The sequence below is a fragment of the Epinephelus lanceolatus genome, chromosome 6 (genome assembly GCF_041903045.1).
Source record: "Epinephelus lanceolatus isolate andai-2023 chromosome 6, ASM4190304v1, whole genome shotgun sequence".
Lineage (NCBI taxonomy): Eukaryota > Metazoa > Chordata > Actinopteri > Perciformes > Serranidae > Epinephelus > Epinephelus lanceolatus.
In genome coordinates, this window is record NC_135739.1 from 29,978,723 (window position 1) to 29,995,304 (window position 16,582).

At 37.9% G+C, this 16,582-nt stretch overlaps 1 protein-coding gene across 1 annotated transcript in view; it reads left to right on the plus strand.

Moving 5' to 3' along the window:
• Nucleotides 1-1,534: 1,534 nt before the first annotated feature.
• The window catches only part of jak1 (Janus kinase 1), a 46,584-nt gene continuing 31,536 nt past the window's right edge, over nucleotides 1,535-16,582 (plus strand). The window contains exons 1-5 of the mRNA XM_033622133.2: nucleotides 1,535-1,810; nucleotides 8,565-8,776; nucleotides 10,260-10,383; nucleotides 15,418-15,571; nucleotides 16,153-16,316. Of these exons, the coding sequence (XP_033478024.1) occupies nucleotides 8,572-8,776; nucleotides 10,260-10,383; nucleotides 15,418-15,571; nucleotides 16,153-16,316 (647 nt within the window). The 5' untranslated portion in view covers nucleotides 1,535-1,810; nucleotides 8,565-8,571. The remainder of the gene's footprint in view (nucleotides 1,811-8,564; nucleotides 8,777-10,259; nucleotides 10,384-15,417; nucleotides 15,572-16,152; nucleotides 16,317-16,582) is intronic.

The following is a 16,582-nucleotide window of genomic DNA, read 5'->3' on the forward strand; positions in this document are numbered from 1 at the left end:
AATATTATTTAGTTTTTGAGTTAATATTAATGTTGCATTATTGTGTATGTTGCTTTTTATGTTAAACATTAATTGATACTAATTACTTTATATACTGTTGAGTAGTTTAATCTATGGCAGTTCATTGTATTTTATAAGATCCTTTGTTTCGCTGACCTGTGAGAACCACATATCTCCAAAAAGTCACCATTTCATGAACTCCTAAAAACAGCCCTGTTTTCACCTTTGTGCTGATGCATTTTCCAGCTCATCCAAGTTTTTTTAATAGTTTATTTTTAACTCAACATGTCAGAGAATTTTCTCAACCCATAAAGAAACACTTCATCCTTCAGTTTATGACTAAAAAAAGGGAAGCTACATGGTTTTTACAGGACAGAAAAGCTATGCAAAATTGTAATCTGAAAAGTAAATAAAGGTGTCAGCCTGACAAACAGCACAATATTTGCACAGGAGATGTTGTGGAGTAGAAACAGAAATTTGGAATGGAAATGCTCAAGGAAAGTACAAGTACGTCAAATGTGTATTTTAATGTAGTACTTGACTAAATGTACTTAGTTACATGCCACCAAGTGTGCCACCCTCTGTCCTAATGTCTTGTTCTACTCACTTAGGAGGATGTTACAGCCTTTCCTTGAAGACTTTCCTTAATCTAAACCCCCCATTACAAAAAAGTATTTTACTTACTGTTATTTCAGTATGATGTTTGACCTTCATATTTCAGAATGATATATTGAGTTTGACACTAAGGTTGGTTTCACATTCATGATCCCTGTCAGTGTTCTACTATTACATACTATATTTCTGGATTATTATTACTGCTGCATTCATGTGTTCATTGCACATTAAGGTTATACTAGTTTTAACTACTGGATATAGTTTTTGGTAGTTTATTTTCTACAGCATTTCATCATATTCTGGGTGTTTGGAGAAGAAGTTTACAATTGCATAAAATGGAGATACTCAAGATAAGTTCTTAATTTTATGGCTAATAATATGGGATCTACCTTTCTGTCTCAACATGGCAGGTGCATCCTCATGGAAATAGATTTTAGTCCCCACGACATGAGTAGTAAAAACATATTGACACTGTGATTAAAAAAAAAATGCTGTATCATGTTCAATCCATACAATTATCTTTGAAAAAGGTAGTTATACTTTTAAAAAGGGAAACAAAAAAGGGCAAGACAAAAACTGTATACATAGGGGTATAATTTTAAAGGGAAAAATATGTAAGGCATTTTAAAGGGAAAAATATGTAAGGCTTTACAAAATGTTTGTTTTCATTGCTTTACCACTCGTCAACCCATGTAATATTTCAATATAGTGTATAATAGAAGTTAAAAAATAATATTTTTTTCATTCAGTATCATTCTTATCATATGAAATGTAATGCTTCTTCTTTCTAAATGAACAATGTGTCCTATCCTGAGTCCAGCCTGAGATGCTATGGGTTGATGTCGTCACCTTGATTGACAGGCTAAGCAGCCAATCAGCAGCCGAGTTCTACAGTAGGCCACGACGTTGTTTTCGGGAAAGGGGCTGGAACTTGTCAGGAAGGGTAAGCAAGCGAGAGCCATAGACAAGTACCGAGGACTACGTCTCCGCTCTAGCATCAACAAAACCCGTGGATTTAGCTTCATATTTCCTTTCCCCTGGATACTGGATATATTTCTTGGGAGGTTTCGTTATCAAACAGCCGAAAAACGACACTTAAAATCCGTCGAGAGGGGAGCTACAACTTGGTTGAAGCGTCTAATGTACTGATACGAAACGGAAGTAACTTGCCAGCTGTCTGGCTAAGCATCGCGAGGTGAGTAAATAGCCGTTTATTAAATGTTCCCATCGAGAGAAACGTCTAGCTCCTGGTCCATTTAACACACTCGCTCTTTTGTCATATTTCCCCTTCGTTGTCAAGTTGGGAAATATCCAGCTGTTGTTTGCTTTGACTGTGTAAGTCAACTACTGGCTAACAAGCTAATGTCACCCTACGTTCGTCCGTTTGGCATGATAGCAGTGAGACGTTCATGTTCAGTGTCGCATATGCTGCCAGGGGCTGATGTACACAGCGATAAAATGCATTTAATTAATATGAATGACCTACACAGTGGACAGAGTGAGGACGAATTACTAGAGAGAAGCCATACTATGATGCAATCCAATATAACAACGCCACCACAAACTAGGGCCCTGCCATTGTATAAAAAGTTTCACATTATCTCAAGACATAACGTATATTGGATTAACACTAACGTTACAAAATTGACAACGACAGTCAATGTTGGATTGAATTATATGGGTTTTTGACCGCTTTAAGACGAACTGTTGATAAGAAATGTCTTTATAAAATAGCCAGCTGTCCGTATTCCTCCATTTTTGCATTATGGGGAGGGAAAGAAAAGTGAAACCTATTATTACTTTAATGTCGGACCAGAGAGGATTACAGGGACCGCAGGGACCCTGCTCCAACACTATGAAGATGCATTCAAGTACAATGCTTAGGTTTTATTATGTCAGCAGGAATTAAACCCATTAACAGAGCAGGAAGAAGATGGCTGTCACTTTTGTGTCCCACGCCTGTCATTACAACTGTAACGTTTGGTTGATGATTTTATTAGTCTATACACAGAAAATCAGCTGGCAATGATTCTGATGAGTGATATAATATTTAAGTAATTCTTTAGACAAGCCTGGCAAAGATTCACCGGTTCCATCTCCTCAAATGTGAATATTTCCTGTTTTTCTTACTTCTCTGTGGTAATGACCTGAATATGTACCATTGCTATTGATAGGCCTTTTCGACACATACTTTACTTTGTATAGACTGGACAATTAACCCTATAATTGAGGATATAATGTAGATTCATTGATAATAAAAACTTGTAATGTAAATATTTTATTAAATCATGCAAAATCCTGTCAACGAAAAGGTAAACGGCTTCACGCATTTGAGGTTGACAGTCAGGTAGGTGCCTCTTCCTGGGCCCAACACACACATACTCACACACACACACACACACACACACACACATAGACACAGAATTTCTGGCCTTACCACCACTCACAAAAAAATTAATCTCAAACGATGAAAGACTGTGGTTTTTTGCAGCTCTCCCCTTGACAGGAACTCTTAGAACACTTAAAGCACTTTAACCACACCGTTACGTTTGATCTGCATTTTATTAAGATCCGAATGAACACATGGCATCCTTAATTGCAGAGCTATTTAATTTTTACTTGTAACACTTGACCAAAATTTCTTTAACCCAATTCACTTTGATATCAAGTCAACGTACTTGTGTGAAGAGTAATTTTCTACTCAGACTCAGTACTGTACTGGATGTAAAATCAGTCAAAGGAATTACATTTAAATGCTAAATGGTAACCTGATATTTAACATCAAAGAACTTTAGATTTATCACTTATTTGACCTTTTTCCCTGTAATAACCAAGTGGCTTCTGTGACATCATTTCTGTAACAGCGTATTGTCTTCCCACTGTATTTTCACTTCAGGCATGTTTGTTTTTGCAACTTTGAAAAGGTGAGATATGCTGTAAAACATTTTGATGAAATGTAATGAAACAAATAAGATGACATTTAAAAAAAAATCCTGCTCATCCAAATTACTGCATTGTGTGTTTTTTAAGCATAGTCCCCCCTCACTAACCTAAATTTAGGGTTATAAAAGTCAGGGGCATAAAATATTGAACTGACAGTATGTATCCTGAATTGACATACCTACCAAAAAGATGTCTTGTAAATTGCCATTAAAGTAATATTTCACTGATTAGTTTCTGATTTTCTGATTTAAAGGCAGTTAATCAGTGAAATAACTTGTTTATAGTGTCACATTGTTAGATTTTCTAATTTGGGACCAGTGCTTTACTGTAGTTAGGCCTAATAGAGTTATTGACATGGTGGTTATTGTGATATTAAATAACATCAAATATCAAAAGTTTATAGACTAGGTCATGGAATTAGATTTTTATGCCTTAAAGACAGTGAATCGATAAGGAGAAACCCATAATATAATAATAATATAGATTTTTTTTCCCTGCACAAAATAGTACAGTTGTAATTGATTTAATGAACATCCAGTGAAAACAGTGTCAACTTTTGAAGGGCGGTGTCCTGACTTTGACCAATTGACAGAGGTATACCAAAACTGCAGTAATAATGAATGCACACACTTAAAGTCAGTGTACTTACATGGGTGCTGCATCATCAAGAACAGGTACAGGAAACCCCCTGGTGGGATAGCACACTAATTAAATGATGTATGAATGCTCTGACATTTAGGGGGATGTCTTAGCTCAGCACGTACAAGGTGGAAGTGGTGGAAGAAGTACTCAGATCTTTTACTTAAGTACAAAAGCAGCAACACAACAGTGTAGAAATACTCTGCAAGTAAAAGTCATGCATGTAAAATCTTAGTTGAGTAAAAGTTTGAAAGTATTATAGTCAAAATATACTAAGTACCAAAGTAGAAACTACACATTATGCAGAATGGCCCATTTAACAATAATATATATAGTCAATTATATAGCTGGATTAAAATTATTGATGCATTTATGTGTGAGCACCACTTTACATTGCAGCTGGGAAAAGTGGGTTGACTTTAAACAAATTTATATACTGCTGACCCAGGTTGCATAATCTACAATAATACATCACAATTCATTTGTTTATTATATGTTGTATTAATCTGACACTACAAAGTAACCAGCAGCAGCACAGCTGTCAAATAGTAGTAGGGAAGTAAAAAGATATGTAGTGGCGTAGAAGTGCAAAGTAGCATTAAATAGAAAATACTCAAGTAAAGTACAAATACCTCAAAGTTGTACTTCAATACAGTACCCGAGTAAATGTATTTTTTACCACTGGTTTTCTTACATTATTAAAGTGCAGTAATGTAGTTATATCAAAGACAAAACAAAACAGGAAACAGATGGAAAAAGGTGCACAAAACATGACATAGAGAGGAAGATTGATTGCACATAAGTGCCATACAAAAATTAAAAAAAACCCCATCAATGTCAAGTGCCAGTACTCAGATAATAAATCCAAGTATTCTCCTTGTATCGGAATGTAAACAAACATAAAAGCCTTATCTTTAGTCTATCAGTCAATGTGAGTTAAGTATCTACTCATTCACTAACCTTAATCATTATTATAATCACCATCTCAAACATGAGAGCAGGAGGGCTGAAATGTTTTGTGAGGAAGGCTCACTCCAATTTTTGGCATTTTGTCTGCCCTGATTGGCAGCAGCCCTTTTTGTTGATGCCAAGTTTTGGCTTTTTGTTGGATAATGACTGGCAGAGCGGGAGCATGAGCAGCATTTTTTGAGGGTTGGCATTATTGTTTGGATATAGTGTCAAGAATTTCACAGTTGATGGGCTTGCCTCATGAGTGCGTGGATCTAGTTTCACCTGATAAAAGATATGTTTGGATCACACCCAGTAGCAGTTAGGGATGTGGTGAGAAATCAGAAGTATATAATATAAAATAATAATATAAGTTAAAAAATTGTCTTTGGATTTAACCTACAAGCAGCTGTCATTGCGCCTGAGTTGGACACTGCTCTTGTTTGATTGAGTAGAATTCATTTTATCCAGTGCTTTAATTAAACTGTAGATTAGTGATGATTGGCAATGTTTATCTTAATACAGTTTTTGATACAAGGCATGTGACAATGATATTTTTGTGATGTGTGCCACAAGTGTCTTTTCCAAAATGTTAGGTAGAGAGAATTCGATTACCGCTCACCAAATGAAAAATGGTAATTAATGAGAATCTGATCAGGTATAAGCCTTCATATAGCCTTTGCAATCCACTGTGTTGGAATGAAAAGCTGTTACAGTCAGACTAAAGACTGGCCTTGATGTACTTCTCACTTTGTCTTGCCATTTGTGATGTGTCATTGTTTTGATCAGTGCGCAGTACTTTCCGCTGGACAGTTGTGACATCTTTAAAAATATATGAGCAGCTGTTAGCTTGTTAGCCACTGTCTTCCTTCTTTTGACCACTTAAATGCCTGTGTAGGCTAGTTTTACAACCCTGTTACGGAACAGGATAGTTATTGCTTACCTTGAATATTTGTCTTGATGCTTTGCTTAACTAAATGGCCACTGTCTGCAGCTCCTCACCTTTGCAGTTACTGTATGGAAAAACTGATTTGACCTTTAAAGAAAAAGTCAGGGAACACCTAAGTAACCTGTGATCAACTTTATTTCAGTTTCTTGTCCTTTGTTGTGATGGTTGTGGTCAATTTTTTTACTCACCTTTTTTAGCTGGGCTGCCTACCTCAGACTTAAATAGGCAGGGGAAACTCTAAATTGATGCAAATGATGCAGAGGAGCTTATTTGTTTGTTTGGTTAGCGTTCATTGTCTTTCTTATTGGTTTGAACCACGCAATCTAAAAACATATAGCCTATTTGTTTTTTTTTTTTTTTTTTAAATTTAACTAACACCAGCCATTATGCAATAACTGAGTAGAGTTGAATTCAACTGCTATTTGAGGTCCAGTCCACCCGAAGCTTCCAAACTCTGTTGAATATTTCCCAAACTGATCTAAGTGACAACATGCATGTTTAAAATTATGTAGTTAAGAGCTGAAACAATTAGGTGATTGATAGATTGGTTTATTGACAACTTCTACGACTAACAGTATCGACAACTGCTCAATTATTAAAGCTTTTGTTAAAAAATAATGTAAAAATCTGATTTCAGCTTTGTGATGGGCTTTATTTTTTTACTATTTCTTGACATTATATAGACCAAACAATTAATTGGTTACTCTAGAAAAGTTTAATTGATAATGACAGTAATTATTAACAGCCCTAGTTCAGTATTTGGTAAAACGCAGATGCATATGGAGGAAGTACCTGAATCATCCACACCTGCCAGGATCAGCTGTCTATCACTAGTTGTGTTATAAAATGCTCCAAGGTCTTGTTTTTGTCTGGCAGAAACAATATTTCTAGTCATTTTAAAACTAAGGCACGCACACAAGGCAGGGTGACATTGTTGAGGGGGAGTGAGAAGTTAACTCAGAAGAAAACTGACAAGCTCAAGTAATCTTGGGAAAAATGTGGTCCAAAGATTGTGAAACTCTTGTGAAACTGGCATCAGTTCAGCACTGTCAGTCTCAACCAGTCTCAGACATGTCATTTGTCAAAGATAACCTTCTTAATATGCCACATTAGATTTTACAAGAGATATTTATTGCGTTAAACTGTAGTGGCATTCAGAAAGGTTATGTTGAATTTAGGTAGAAAGAGGAAGAGCAAGGGAGATTGACACACTTACTGATTAACACATTCACTCTAAAAGGCAGGGTGATGACTCACTGTAAAATGGCTTCTCAAGAAATTTAGCTGTAATAATTGAGAATGAAGAGAAATGATGACTGTTAGAGGATGCTCCGCTTGCCAGGCTGACATCCGCTCACTCATGGTTAAGTCTGAGGATTGACACATACCAGTTCACACAGTGTTAAAAATATATATATATATATAAAGCTAATATTTACTGAATTGATCAGCTTTAGCTTAGTGTGAAACAGGATGCGTTTAACAGGGTGGAATGAGTGTCCGTCCAAGGGTTCAGTAATTAAATGGAATTTATTTGTCAGCTTAGTAGGAAGTTAACAGCAGTTACAACAAGCAAAAAACGTCAGTGATAAAAGAGACGATAAACTCTTATCAGTCTGTCTCTCACTGTATTGTCTCTTCATGTGTCTATATCTCTGTTCCCCCCTTTCTCCTCTTTTTCAAGTTTGTTCCTATACACTTACGTGTGTAACAGCAAATGTGAATAGATGCCTAGATGCAGTGGTTATCAATCTTTATTTCAAGTCGCATTTAGCTGTAAGTGCTGTCTCCACATGGACTCATGACTGCTGCTTTTGCTGTGCAGGGGTGTAGACAGGCAATTCGACTCATCCCGCAGTGGACACAGTCTCCTGTAGCCCCTGCGCAGAAGCGATCTGTCCTCCATGTTGATGTCATCAGGTCATTCACAAGGCTGACGTCATTTCACTTGTAGTTTAGTGAGACATCACTGCGTTCTCTGTGCTTTTGTGAGTTGGGGCTCTGCACTGTATTAATATGAGTCATCAGGTATGTGAACATTGAACTCTCTGCTGCTGTTTGCTGAGCTCACAATTAACACTTTAGTCTTACTGCAACACACGCACGCGCCTTTTAACACTTGATTGGCTATGTTAACTACATTGTGGTCAACCATTTCCTCAAAGTGTCGATTATATAATTATACCAGGGTGGGAAACTCATACCAGTGATCTTGGTATCAAAAGTCCCCAATTCGTGTGAAAACAGACTTTTATTGAAAATGTGAATGATTAATAATATCAGTACTTTTAAAACCATATAAAAACAATAAGTTGTGTATAAGAGAAATATCAGTTAGGTTGTTTCCCATGTGTGTTTTCTCATTTGTCTTGCCTATTCTGAATAGACTTAAATGCAAAGCTTACTTTGGTGTAATTTGAAAGCCACAAAGTTCACTCTCCCATTTCTCTTTTTCACTTCACTTATCCAGTGTCTGAATGCCAACTCTGTGGGTGATGGAGTTGAGCAGGCAACTCTGTGGGAAGATGAGGAGGTCCAATAAGAGGGCTCAACTCTCCTCCTCACCTACTTCCACTCAGGGCCTGGAGATCCACTTTTACATACCGGAGGTGCACCAGCTAGAGTACTTCAAAGGCTGCTACACCGTGGAGCAGCTCTGTGTGGATGCTGCTAAGAAATGCTGTGAGTTACTGACCTGTTGGCTAATTGGCATAATCAAAAATTGCCTGCTTTGCTTAATGATGTACTCTCTGATGACATGTTATTAAAAAAATGTTATTCACAGATTTTACATAGATCAAGTAAGAATATTTTGAAAAACACAGATAAAACGGATATTCATAATCTCCACCAGGTGTACCCTGACCAGTTGGGTCTCGCATTTGCAGATTAATCCCATACCCGAAATGTTATGATCCACTTAAGTTAAGCATGATTTGAGACGAGTAAATCCCTGTTTTTTGTTATTTTTGCTGCCATCTTGAGTGTAGGCGAACTGGGAGAGACAGTTCCACCATCTGCAGCTCTCCGTGGTCCAGCTGCAAACCAGTTTTGTTCTGTCCTACACTCTACGTCAAACCACACTGGGATTGCAGAGTGTTTTGGCTGTCCAAATTTGTAGACTTGCAGATTTAGTTGATTTGGTAGTTTTCCCTTGATATTGTGCATCTACCATACGTAGATAATCAGGTGTTTTTTTTGGCTATTTTAATTTAGTTTATTGTCTGATCTTTGCAATGTGTTGCAGCTCTCAAATCTATACAAGGTGTGTATTTTTAGTAGCTTCTGGGGTGCTTCTGAAACGCGCTGTAATGCGTCTGCTGGAATTACAAGAATTGTCTAGAGTGGCTCTGGGCAGCACTTACTGTGCACTTTCCTGATTAACCTATTAATCACTTTTGCCCCGTTCACCAGCCACACTGAAAGGTAATAAGCTGTCATTTGGGTGTGCTGTTCTGTAATAATTTGGCAAAATGGTTACGGCCTTTAATGAGTAATTTTTCAGCTACTGACGGTTGTCTTTCTGATTAACTTAATGAAACATGTCAATTCACAGTTAACTGTTCAGCGAGGAATAAATATGAGAGTATTAAACTCCACTCTCACAGAGGAGAACTTCTCTCTGTGTGTTAATGTTTTCAAATGTAGATAAATGCTTATTACTGCCTTACCTCAAAGTGCTTCCATTCAGCTGTCAACATGTGAAATAAAATGCATTACATTCTAAGCAGTCATATGAACATAGCACTACTGGAAATCAGTCACAACCACAGGTGAAAAGCTATGAATCGGTTATTGTAAAACTAGATTAAGTGTCATTGTAGAGCCTCTTAGAAGCATCTCTCTGTGTCTACACAGCCATTACCAATATTAACTGACTGTTTAGGTGACTCTGGTTAGCTTAGCAAATATGAATATGATCTCTTTTTGTTTCAGGCATTTGAGGGCCTACATTGAACTAAAACCAGAGTCCTACATTTCACATATGTCTGAGTATAAAAATGGAGCATGTAGACCTTTGTGTTTAGCTTCTTTTATAAGAAGATTAGTTGCTGTTGCTCTTAAATCCTCTTTTTGGACAGAGGCCTGCAAATAAGCCTCAACCCCAATCCAATAAATGGTCTGAATATTGATCTTTTTTCCTCTTTTCTCTTTCCCTTCTCAGCAATCTCTCCCTTGTGCCATAACCTCTTCTCCCTGTATGATGAGACAACTGGCACGTGGTACCCTCCCAACTACGAGTTCAAGATCACAGATGAAACCAGTGTCAAGTTGCACTATCGCATGAGGTAAGACTACATTGGAGTTGAAGATTAGTTTTCTGGCTGCCTTTTATCTCCATGAACTCATTTCTTGACTTGAAACTGTGTTTTTCTCATTGAACTACATCAAATGCAGTGTAGTTTTAAAGGTAGTGGAAATATTATTTAATATAATTTAAAGATCTACTATATGAGACACTCGTAGGAAAGACCCAGCCTACAAGATAAAGTGTGCATTGCCAGTTGGGCAGCAGGCAAAGGCAGGAACTTTGGCATGCTGACACCTGACTATGAAAGCGGGCTCCTGGGATGTGGAATTTGTTTTTCTGGTTGGGAGGAGCAGGAGGTGGAGCGATACCAAACAAACCATAATGAATCAGCCTGCACGCCATCACAGAGGTAGATATGTGAGCTTACTTTTAGGCTCTGGAGTCACACTCCTGGACAGGGGCAGGCCTGTTCTCTTGTTTAGCTTTAACTGTTGTTTTTACCTATGTGCTAAACAGCAGATTAGTGTATCTAGCCTTTTTCGGGTCTTAGGGTTGGTCCCTGGAAAGGGTGCTTCCTTATGTCACCATAGGTCTGCCAGGAGACTAAATTTAGGGCTGGGCAGTATATCGATACTATATCGATATTGTAATATGAGACCAAATATCATCTTAGATTTTGGACATCATAAAATCCTATGTGTTGGGGCCTCCCTAGTGTAGTGGTTAGAGCACTTGTCTTCCATGCAGAAGGTTCAGGATTCGAATACTGCTGGGGATGACGTCGCAAGTGGTATCCACCACCGAATCAAACGGGATCAGATTAATCTGAGCCAAGTTTTCAACAAGGGTGCGTCTCAAGCCCGTCGTAGATGGGAGGTTCCAGACGTAATAGGGGATTCATACTATCCTACGTGTCGTCTTTTCCTAATTTTAGAGGCTGTATCACTCTTAAGTGATGTAATATGCTGAACTTACCAGACTGTTTTAGCTGTTCTTTTGTTTGCCTTTACCCACACTACGTATAATTAAATTTAACAAAAATTTCATTATGTAAATAATTTGTCAGAGCACCAGATGTCTCTTACAATATTGTCGCAATATTTATGTCATTGAATTTAGTAAAAATGTTGTGGTATTTGATTTTCTCCATATTGCCCAGCCCTAACTGAAATGGTCAAAAAACGAGAAAGGAAGTATTTAGGGGAAAAAGCTTGCCTAATATGGAGTTTTCGGTTGGTGATCTCAGAATTATGTCCCCACTCCCTTTTGCAGGGATGATGCAGTTTTTCTGTGACCTCCAGTGTGATCACAGAGCCGATGATTTAGTTCTCTGACCTCCAGTACACACAGGAGTGGTTTGAACTTAAACTAGGATGAGAGCCAGGACCTCTAAGTCAGAGGCCATGAAAGTCTATTAGAAAACTCTGGAGCATTCCCTTCCAAGTGGGTTACAATTACTCCCTTGAGTGATGGACTTCAAATATAACATGGTAATGGAGTTTGGACAAGTAGATTTATGTACCACTGGTAGTGATGAGGAAGCTGAGCCTGAAGGCAGACATTTTGTTTTTTTACTAATAAGTCTACATTCCATCCTTCATCTTTGGTCCAGGAGCTCTGGGTGGTGACCAAAGAATGAGTTGTGGGATCTAACTGGTTGAAATTGCTTGAAGTGCTGTTCCTGCGTATTGAAAGGATCCAATTTGGATCAGGATGCTTCCTGTAGGCCTCCTTTTGGAGGTATTAAGGGCCATGTCCAAATTGGAGGAGACTCTGGGACTGACTGTGAATACACTAGAGGCATTACATATCCTAGATGGCCTGGTGTCACCGCAGGAGTCCCCGTAATGAACAGAAAGACATGGAAAGGTGGATGCCAGGGCTACTTTGTTTATCACGCTGCCACAATGACATGTGCCACAACAATTGGTGGAAAATAAATGGAATACAGTGAGTAATGCTGTATATATTTAGTCTGGACTCTAGGGAGTGATGTGTCCATCTATGAGTGTACTTAAATGTGTTGCAAACAACATCAATTCCACCCTCACACCCCAGCTTTGAAATAGGAAATTGTATCTACAATCGTCTTCATTTTTATGAAGCTGGCTACTTTGAGAATTTGTGTTTAATCAAATATACCAAAAAGAAAAAAAATAAATATTTTGTTTGCTTCATGCATGTACACCTGCTGGGTTTTCTAACCATAACTGAACTTATCAAGTAGAAGCAAATGCAGATTATTGGTGGATTTTCATAAAGAGTAAATAACACACCATTAAGAAGTATTGTGAGGATATTTGGGGGTGTGAAATGAGTAAAGCAAAGTCAAAACTGCATCATGTAACGTTGTTCAGAAAAGTGTTATAATTATATTATATGTATTACTGTTCCTAGAAAGTTTTAAAGGTTGAATTAATCATACATAAAAGGCGATGGATGGACATGTGCTTGTCAGTGCCATCAGATGAATCCTGAAGGCCTATCACTTAATTGCATACAGTTTCATAATAGCATTAAATTCTTGGCATTGTCTGAAGACACTTTGCTGAATAGCGTGGATGTGTGTTATGAATCAGCAGTACTTTGATTCTGGTTGTACAGGATCATAACATAGCAAATGGCACTGAATGGCTTGGCAAGATGAGACACATTCTTCAAGTTTCCACATGCTTGTTAGTTCTTGACTCTCATTTTGGCTCAATAAAGAGAAGAGAAAATGGCCAAAGATATCGGAAACAATGTTTGGTATTCAGAATGGGCTGTTTTTAACTGTTGGCCATACACTAATATAATCTCAGAAAAAGCATGTGGCCATTAGAGAAGGACTAGAAGGCAGTGAGTAACTGGCTTTTTACAAACTTAACAAGTGACGCCAAGAGTAGCGCCAAATTTCATACTTGACCCAATGATGACACTGTCTTTTTTGTTTTGTTTTTGTGAGCATGTGTTTGTAAGTCCCTCTTTGTTCTAAAAGTTAGGGGTAGCATTTCAGGCAAAGAGGGAAAACAACATAACTGTGGTGTCACTTGCACTTCCTCTTTCTCTGTGCTCTGCTTTGACAGTAGCTTGTGGAGTATAATGCGTACGTGCAATGAGCCTAACTGTGGCGTGTGTTGTGTGTATATTTGTGTGTGCTTTGTGTCTATGTGCTTTTTGCTGCAGCCTGTTTTGCGTACCGTAGTGCAGTCTGCCAGACAGGCGGGGTATTGTGGTCACACAATCTTTAGCATAAACAAATGTTGAACACAAACACAAATACATGGATTAAAGTGCCACCAGGATGGATGGGGCTGTGAGGCTGCACTTAGGCACAACAGTACTTTTTGCTAAATGCAACATGCTGATGTTGAGCATGTGTAATGTCTCCCATATTTAATGTTTTTTTTTATTTTAGTGTGTTAGCATGCTAATGTTTGCTAAATTGCAAAGTACAACTGGGGCTGATGGGAATGTCATAACTAAATAATATGTTGTCAAGGTGCAATTAATATCTGTACAAAACTTGTGCCAATGCAAAAGTTGATAAAGTTCACTGGATAAGTGGAGTATCTTCTGGGGACCATGAATGTTTGTACAAAATTACACATTGAAATATATCAGTCTGGACCAAAGTTGCGGGCCTACTGACAGTCTGACAATATTACCATCATTGCGAGTACGGATGCATGATATTGGATCTGGATTGGATTTTTTGCAGATATCTGACATGCTGATATGTAACAAGTCATTTGACCGATAACCAACACCGATATCGGTATACCCACTTCTTTCCCCTACCTAATTTTAGTGATCATCGGGTCTTTTCCACTACAGAAAAGACCTGATGATCACTTCTTTCCCCTACCTAATTTTAGTGATCATCAGGTCTTTTCTGTAGTGGAATTAACATTACATTATGCATACATACTGTTATTGGGATGGCCCACCAGCAGATGGAGACATGAAATACAATTCATTTTCAATGTATGTAATATTCATTCATTGTGAAAAACATTGCCCGAATTCTGATAGTTAATTTTAAAGCCAATATCGGCTGGTACTGATGAGATGCTAGTATCATCATGCATCCCTAACTACTAGTGCAGCTTAAAGAGAAAGAAAGGGGCAGCAAGTATAGTTAACATTGTTGCCCCAAACAGTTTCCCCTTTGTCCTATGGGCTTCCTCCCACATCCTGCACTGTCTTAAGGAGTCCTGTCTGTATCAAAAAGCATTATATCTTCATGACCTCTGGTTGAATGCTTCTCTCTGGCCCGTATTATTTCAGCAGTTCCTTCATTAGGATGTATGTGCTCGTTTTGCGGATTTTTATCTGCTGCTAGTATCGTTTTTTTCTCTTTTATTTACTTTTTTTTTGTATGTTTTTCAGTCAGTTTCCCCTGTTAACTGCCCAGTGTCAGTGTTGGTCATGACAGGATATAGACAGACGTCTGTGACGCTGAACAGACATTGATGATATTTCCTCTGAAAAGCACAGACTAGCTGAAAAATTGCTTCACTTCAGAGAAAACAGGAAAAGAGGTCAAAACGTAAAAGTTAAAAAAAACACGTAGATGTTACCCAGCACTAAAACTCTATCTGGCTAGGTACGTATCTTATCTGTAAAACGTGATTGTAAACATGACAGAAAAATAGGCATGGGCCAGTTTTAGTCATGGACATCTTTACACTTTAATCACTGTATATAATACAGGAGGAAGTAGAGCACTTCCTGTTGTATTGTTTCTCTGTGTCATTATGATATTTCAACTCTGCACTGATGAGTTTTCAGCCTTTGGTGAAAGGCCAGCCAAAGGTAAGGTCTATCTAGTTATTTGGAGAACTAAAATTACTCTTCTTTGCTGGGAATAATTTACAAACCAAGTAGTGAGTTCCTGGATACCGGAGTTCGAAATCAGCACATTCAAGAAGACAGTATGTTTCTGGAATTCATTGGACATAAAACAACCCTTGTTATCTTGTAATGCCAGCCACTATGTATTCAGAGTGCCTTTTTAAAGCTGTGCATGCTTTCTTGCACACCCCACATTAATTCTGTTAATTTCTCTCCTTCTTCTCCCCCCTGAAAGGTTTTATTTCAAAAACTGGCATGGTACCACTGAAGGAGAGTCTCCAGTTTGGAGACACTGCATCAGTAAACTCAAAGGAGCACTCAGCCCACAGAAAACACCGGAAGGAACTCCCCTACTGGACGCTGCCTCCCTTGACTACCTGTTTGCCCAGGTGAAAGAATAATCAGTCACTGATGACTTTCTTTACATTGTTATGGGAACATTTTAGGCATACTCTCTCATTGTTGCAAATATGAGAATATATTTTAAAGAATTCACTCAACAAGAACATTTTTTTAACTGTATATGTGATTTATTTCTCTAAAATACCTTTGAAAGTACATTGTGATTAAAGGCATAAACATCAGCACAGTTCACATTTGAGTTTCAAAACATCAACAGCTGGAAGGAAATGTAACAATACCAGGAAGTGCAGCTTTAGACAGTAACACCCCTAGAGTGTAATTAGGAGCCACTGTTGTCAATTACGTCCTTTCAGTCCAGTGAATATATAAAAAGACAGGAAAAATTTCTAACTCAGCAGGAACTGATGTTTCAAACTTTCCAATAACAACTGGTCAGATATTCCAAAGTATAGCTCCTTCATTTTATTTCATTTGGTCGTCTTGACAGGATTTGAGTGCTATGTAAAGAACCAAATCATACAGTATATCTTACCCAATGTCCAATGGAGTTTATGTTGATATGCATTTGGTGTGTCTCTGTGTTAAATATTATGTGATTGTTGTGCAGGGCCAGCATGACTTCCAAACAGGCGTGGTTCCACTGAGGACGTCCCAGTCAGAAGTAGATCAGCATGACATAGAAAATGAGTGCTTGGGCATGGCTGTGCTTGCTATCACTCACTATACCACGAACGTGGATATGACTTCACCCACAGATTCTCGTGAAATCAGGTAGAGCAAACACACAACATGGCATGGGCTTGAATCATTCATTTTGTAAACAAGTCTGGATGGTGCTGCTTTGATTAAGGTCTTAAATAACACCCACATTTAAAGACCCTTCTAATGCTGTCCTGAGAATTTCTATAAAAATCTACTAGCTCATTTCAAGTGTCTCTTATCAGACAAGTGGACTCTGGCCACATTCATGCACTGCCCCAAAAAACAGACATGTGCACAGAATATTTAAAATAAGTACTTGAAAAATATGGAAATAT